At 50.6% G+C, this 6,779-nt stretch overlaps 3 protein-coding genes across 3 annotated transcripts; 1 reads left to right on the top strand and 2 right to left on the bottom strand.

The window, feature by feature from the left end:
- Positions 1-493: 493 nt before the first annotated feature.
- A1O5_08559 (uncharacterized protein) lies at positions 494-2,512 on the top strand (the record flags this gene model as incomplete). Its single annotated transcript, XM_007749141.1, has 1 exon — positions 494-2,512. One exon carries the CDS (start codon positions 494-496, stop codon positions 2,510-2,512), a length of 2,019 nt encoding a protein of 672 aa, XP_007747331.1.
- A 493-nt stretch (positions 2,513-3,005) lies between these two features.
- On the bottom strand, positions 3,006-4,791 carry A1O5_08558 (uncharacterized protein; the record flags this gene model as incomplete). The annotated part of the gene is made up of 4 exons (XM_007749140.1): positions 3,006-3,394; positions 3,454-4,143; positions 4,197-4,517; positions 4,575-4,791. 4 exons carry the CDS (start codon positions 4,789-4,791, stop codon positions 3,006-3,008), a joined length of 1,617 nt encoding a protein of 538 aa, XP_007747330.1.
- An 848-nt stretch (positions 4,792-5,639) lies between these two features.
- A1O5_08557 (uncharacterized protein) lies at positions 5,640-6,513 on the bottom strand (the record flags this gene model as incomplete). Its single annotated transcript, XM_007749139.1, has 2 exons — positions 5,640-6,387; positions 6,452-6,513. 2 exons carry the CDS (start codon positions 6,511-6,513, stop codon positions 5,640-5,642), a joined length of 810 nt encoding a protein of 269 aa, XP_007747329.1.
- Between the last annotated feature and the right edge of the window lie 266 nt (positions 6,514-6,779).

Raw genomic sequence — 6,779 nt, 5'->3', positions numbered from 1 at the left:
CCCCCCCCCCCATCGTCAAGATCTCCCTTTGGTTGCCCAAAAGAGTGTGGATGACATGATTTATATCACAAAGGATCCGAATTGGGAAATAATTGGGAGACGCGGCGAGGATACGGCCAAGGCGACAACATTGCCCTCGTGCTCAGTTGCACCAGAGCTTCGATGATGAATGCGAGAATGCATTGCAAGATCTCCTGGTTTTGATTGCGGACGAGAAGGAGCTGAAACAATGCCGAAGGCGACCCAAGATTTTGACATCTCGGTGATGCAGACCAAATGAGGCAAATGGTGAGTGATTGGATGTAGAACTAATAGGCTGTGTTTATTGTTGGAGTTTGTTGTTGTTGCGTTGTGCGTCGGAGACATTCGATATTATGGTGGTGACCTCAATCCACGCACTATATTCCAGCAACTTTCTCTCCTCTTTCAATAAGAGTGCTAGCAGCTTATTCCACCAAGCCATCTGTGGTGTTTTGTATTTTGAGAGCCAAACATGACGAGCAGATCGTCCTATCCAGTGCCAATCCACATTCACGAGCACGATGAAATCCGACTTTCTGATAATACCGTCCTGTCGACAATGGTCTGGCTGCCTGAAGATGCGACGATTAATCCAGTACCAGCAATCCTCGAGTATTTGCCTTATAGGAAACGCGATGGAACGGCTGAAAGGGACGCTCTCAATCACTCCTATGTCGCCTCTTATGGATATGCGTGTGTCCGCGTCGACATGCGGGGTAGCGGTGATTCCGAGGGCATTCTACTTGGCGAATATCTCAAGCAGGAGCAGGACGATGCGTTGGAAATCTTGCGATGGATTGCCACACAAGACTGGTGTTCTGGGTCGATTGGTATGATTGGAATCTCCTGGGGTGGGTTCAATGGGTTGCAGGTGGCGGCTCGACGCCCTCCGCAATTGAAGGCAGTCATCTCACTCTGCTCGACCGACGACCGCTACGCAGATGACGTCCATTACATGGGGGGCTGTCTACTTGTTGACAATTTCACGTGGGGCGCGACCATGTTCAGCATCACCCCGACGCCCCCAGACCCAGCCTTAGTGGGCGATAAGTGGCGCGACCAGTGGATGAGTCGTCTGGAAGCTGGCGGTAACTGGATGGTCGAATGGCACGCGCACCAACGGCGCGATGAGTTCTGGAAGCATGCCTCGATCTGCGAAGACTACAGTGCCATTCAGTGCCCCGTCTATCTTGTTGGTGCCTGGTCGGATGGATATTCGAACACGGTCTTTCGGATGCTGGAACACCTCGAATGTCCTCGGAAGGCCCTAATTGGCCCTTGGGCCCATGCATATCCCAATTTTGCAACGCCTGGTCCACAGATTGGCTTTTTGCAAGAATCCCTCCGCTGGTGGGATAAGTGGTTGAAAGGCAAAGAAACGGGTATCATGGATGAACCAATGCTCCGCTGCTACCTACAAGATACTGTGCCTCCGCGCACTCAGTATGACTTCCGTCCTGGCCATTGGGTGGCGGAGAACAGCTGGCCAGCTGAAGGTATTATTCCTCGCACCATGAGATTCTCAGCAGGGCGGCTAAGTGATGAGCTCTCAACGGTCAAAGAGCGGCTCTCGATTTGCTCTCCCATGACGGTTGGGTTCGCCGGGGGTCTCTGGTGCCCGGGTCTCGATCTTGATCTCCCCAGTGATCAACGCTCCGAAGCAGGCGGCTCTCTACTCTGTGACAGTTCGGCACTTACTCAACGATTAGATCTCTTCGGTGCCCCAATTGTTTCCCTCCGGATCGCCAGCGACAAACCGAACGCTCTCATTGTGGCTGTCCTCTCCGAGATTCTACCAGACGGCTCGTCCACGAGGATATCTTTCGGTATGCTTAACCTGACACATCGCAATAGCCATACAGACCTAGAACCTCTCGAAATTGGGCGTTTCTATGATGTTTCAATTAAGTTGAACGAGTGTGGCCAACGTATCAGCGCCGGAAGTCGTCTTCGGCTCGCTTTGTCCACATCATATTTTCCAATCTGCTGGCCCTCGCCGGAGATCGCGACGCTGACACTGGACTGCGTTCAGAGCAAACTAGAGCTTCCAACACGGCTAGAAGGTGAACATGACTCCCAGTTAAGGCCATTCGAGCCAGCTGTGAACGGGCCCGCCTTGAAGACTCGGGTATTACGACCAGGGAAGAAAATGAGCGGAACTATCACGGAGGACATCGAGACTGGCGCGAAAACGCTTTGTCGTATCTTGGATACAGGGCTTATGGAGTTTGAAGCCATCGGTTGGCACTATGGAGATGCCAGCAAAAGCATATATTCGATTTCCCCAGACGATCCATTGTCAGCCCGCGCCGAGGTGCAATTCCGACAAGAATATGGCCGCAAGGGACTCGACTTGGTCATCGAGGGGTGGAACAGGATGACGGCTACCCAGACGGATTTCCATCTTACTGCTCGATTTGACGCATTTGAAAATGGCGTGCAAGTGTTTGGGCGGGACTATTCGTCCACCGTTCCACGCGACCATGTATAGAGCGGTGGTTGGAGAGGGGAAAATATCCTATCAAAGTATATAGCAAGTCGAAGTTCCTGGTACATTCATGCTTCTCTGCGGCCCCGTCGTGCGCTGGGACTTTTTGATGACTCCATATCTTAGAACCTGCGCGGTGAAAAGTCCACTTAAACCTTTCTAACCACTCACCAATTCTCTAAACCGAGTCTTCTCTCAGGGTGTTTGGACTTGAATCTCGAAATCTAAGCCATGTGAAAATGAGTCTGCCCATCGTTCCGTCAGTATTCCGCGACATATCGGTGGCACTAAGTTCTGAACTGCGAATTACAGCTACCATCAAAGCACATTGTTGGACAATTTAAGATTGTCATCTCAAACCAGAGAATATTGGACTTCTGTGCCACGACACCCGCGTACTAGCTAAAAGTGGAAAAGACGTCGTAAGTCTCGCCTTTTTCAGATGCACGAGGGCTACTTTCTGTCTCTTTTCGACTTCATTTCATCTGTTAGTCTCCTAATCTGTATGAATCCCCCGCCTCTGAAGGTTAGGGTCATTCCGGACGTAGTCCTCGCATTGTTCCTGGGCCTTTTTCACATTCACGCAGCAGATCAGGGCAAACCCGACGACGCTGAGCGACAGAGAAAAGGGGAATCCAGTCCAAGTGTTGCCTGTGCGGTCGATGATGACTCCGCAGATGATGGGCCCAATCCAAGCCGTGGAATTGCTGACGAGCGAGTAGATGGCGAAGAAGCTGACCTCTCGACCCTTGGGACAAATGTCGCTCAGCATCGTGGCGGAAAAGGCGTAGAAGGGCGAAACGAGCAGGCAATCGAATACCGAGTAGCCCCACACTTCCCAGACCTTGTGGAATCCGAAATTAGTTGTCCCGATGCCTATGCATCCTGCTCACTGTGTTAGTGTTTCGTCTTTCATGAACCCACCATCAGAAAGGGGGACTTACCCCAAATTGGTACGACAAGTAGAAAGCAACAGATGGTCATGAGCATCGGTTTTGTTTGGATCTTGAATCGCCTCTGGATGAACCACAGACTGTAGATGCCAACCGTGCTCGCGACACCCTGGACGATGGAGAGCTCAGTGGAAACTGTGGTGCTATAATCGGTGATGAGATACTGGCAGATGCCGTATATCTGATTTGTGGTCGCGTATCCGTCCGATATGAGGAAGTAGCCAACAAGGTAAAGCCAGGTCTGGCTCAAATTTTTGATATTCTTGATTGCGAACCAGTAGTTCTTCGCGCCAATGGAGAAGTAAGTCTCGCCCTCGGGTAGCGGTGTGGAGCGTGACTTTTCCAAGAAGAACCACGGACTTCCAGCCAGGATCCAGATTCCGGTTGAGAGACCGACGATAATCACCGCTGCTTGCAGATTGCCTGAATCAGACTCGTTTGCGTGCAGACCGAATGCAGCTCCCAGGGCAATCAATAGAGTAAAAGTGAAACCAGCACTGGTACAGCAGAATGCGATATTACTGAGTCTGTTTCGTTGAAGCGACTTTCTCTTGCTGTATTCTTCCTCGGTAAGCTCCCCGGCCGAGTAAGCTCTCTTCGCCTCCAGCGCCTGTGGAGTGCTGCGCGCGAGCTGAGGGAACGACGGCGTCCAAAAAGCGTAGCATAGGTTGTACGACATGCCTGTGGGACATCAGCAAAGAGCCTACGAGAAAAAGAATTGGATATTTGCTTACTGGTTAAGATATAGAGCGCGATGGCGATGTTATACTGCGATGGGTGTTTCAATCCAAGAAAGCCGAACTGCGTGCCCCAGCAGATGACGGATGCCACGATCAAGACCGATTTCTTCCATGGGCCATAGTCTCCCATGGATCCGAGGAAGAGCAGGAGAACACTCTGGAAAGCGAAAACGAGGCCGTTGCAGATCAAGACCACCGTGCTCGCATTGATGTTCCTTGTGCCGAACTTGACGAGGCATGGCGCGTTAGGATCACTGCAATCTTGACTCGGGTCGTTTCCATTGAAACCGGCACCGTAGAGCAGGTATTGGAAGACTGTCAGTCATTAGCCAACTAGGCCGAAACAAATGATCGACTCAAGGGTGCACCCACTCAAGGGAGTGTAGTAAAGAGGACCAGCAGAGTTGTTTCCGAAATAATACGCGTACCATGACCATAACTCGAGCCGGGTTGTCACTGGCTCTTCCGAGGCGACAATTTCACCAAGCCCAATAGGCACAGCTGCTTCTAACACCTCGGTGAGTTCCTTCTCTTTGATATCCTTGACCTGTGAGATAAGCTCAACTGCATGGTCACCGTCGCTCGACATCGTGGAAGCCATGACGATGAGCCGTGTTGTTGTGTCTCCAAATGTTGCAGGCCACCACCCTCGGAGGTCTATATAGTTTGGAGAGATGTCCTACCTCCATTAATCAAACGTGGATGGGGGACTTTGGTTTGCGGGGGGACATCACCACCTTACGAGTGCCGAGCTACCCTATCAAACCTACCGCCCGAATGAAAGCGTCCTATTGGTAATGAATGGATGTGCTTATCGCCAATCTACCCACTATAACCAGTGGCGAGGGAGTCGACATATGTTGGATTGACATCGCTGCAAGCATGCGAGAGGAACAGCGTAGGAGTACTGACTAGAACCCGGTTAGCGATCAAGGTGAAGTCGCTTGCTACACCACAAAATTTTGGAATTTACTATATTGTACTAGCGGTGGAGAATTTGTGGAGACAAACTTGGCGCCTCCATTCTGAGCCTTAATCAGGAATAGCTTCTCGCATCGGCTCCATCGCCTATCAGCATGTTTTGAGGCACGGGAATGGATGCGGGATAGTCCTTGCGGCAAACGGCTGCCGTCGACGACATCGACGCTACTGTGATTCCGGGCGCTGAGGGTGAGTTCTAGCTACAAAGTGCACTTGCTCACGTTGGTTCCCATCCAACATCGACCCCTCGTTCTTCTAAAGCGATACTTCAAGTGTGACAACGGTGGGTGCTGTTACCAGAAAGAGGAAGCATTTGCGTCTCGGAAAACAAAATCACGCAGAAGCATGAAAGTGATTCAGAGAGAGGGCTACAACCAATGAAGTGCTCAGATGTTCTTCTGTCAGAATCTTATCTAAGATGCTTTGAAGCGTTGGAAGGATATCTTAGAACGTGAATTAGGACTCAGGAGAGCGTTTGCGTTCAATGTGGACAGCTTGATGCAAAAAGCACACCCTTAACTGTGGTGCACAACTCCTTCGTATCTCAGGTCCTCCATGAGAGTCTCTCTGATTTCTCCTTGTTTCCAGGTGATCATATGGGCAGTGTAATATGTCCATCCACTTCAGCTCTTCACACCCTCCTCTGATTAATGACCCATTCGTCAAATCGCAGGTAGCTGTCTCCCATATGTAAAAATTGGTAAATGCGTCCCTGCTCCAGTGATGAGCCATCTGCAGTTTTGCCTTGATGCCTTCGACAACCTTCTCGATCTCATAGAATTGTAGATACCACTGAAGCTGCTCGCGCTCTTCCTGCGTAACTTTCAGCCTTGCCAATGCCGGGCCCCCTCCGGAAAGCACAGCTTTGAGTTGAATCTCCAACTTCTTCCCATTGGCATTGTAAGGGACCGACTCGGTCACGGAAATGAAGGCCGGGATGTGTCTCCGGCTCAGATCGTGAGCGATTTGTTCGCGGACTGCGACTTCGAGATCGTGGCAGACCCGGAGCGTGCCAGTACTCACACTAGGAACAGTCTTGATGAAAAGGAATACTTGTTCTGATGAATCTGAGTACGGCGGGGTTAACCTCTGCTGCCCAACGACAATTGAATCCGTAACCAGCGTGCTAAACCTTGGCGTGCTCAAGATTGTGTAAATTTCAGAGCTGCCAAACCGGACGCCAGAGGGGTTCAGAACGCCGTCGCTGAAATATTTGTGTCACTACCTTCGCCTTATATTAGAGGAAACGTCAGAGGATCTAAACTCACCTTCGCCCAAGGATATAAATGCCCTTCGTCTCGGGGTTGACTCGAATGAAATCTCCATGCATCCATACACACCTGTGGAGATGATGGAGTGGAGGCTTTGCGCGTATTTTCCTGTTTATCACGAGAAGAAGATTTGTGAGCCAAGGCACGGCAAATAGGAAAAATGTAATAATGGTGCGTGCGGGCACCCACTTGGTTTTATGTTCAGTTTCTGAAGTTCGGCATAATAACGAGGACCTGCTCCAAATGACGTTATTCTATGGCAGTGAGCATTTTCCTCAAGCTTGTAAGGTGAGTGTCATACTTGTGTCTGAACAACAATTCCAAA

Source organism: Cladophialophora psammophila, assembly GCF_000585535.1.
Source record: "Cladophialophora psammophila CBS 110553 chromosome Unknown aczJe-supercont1.14, whole genome shotgun sequence".
In the NCBI taxonomy this organism is placed as follows: domain Eukaryota; kingdom Fungi; phylum Ascomycota; class Eurotiomycetes; order Chaetothyriales; family Herpotrichiellaceae; genus Cladophialophora; species Cladophialophora psammophila.
Note: the sequence above shows the minus strand (reverse complement) of the source record. Positions and strands in the feature narration are given on the sequence as shown.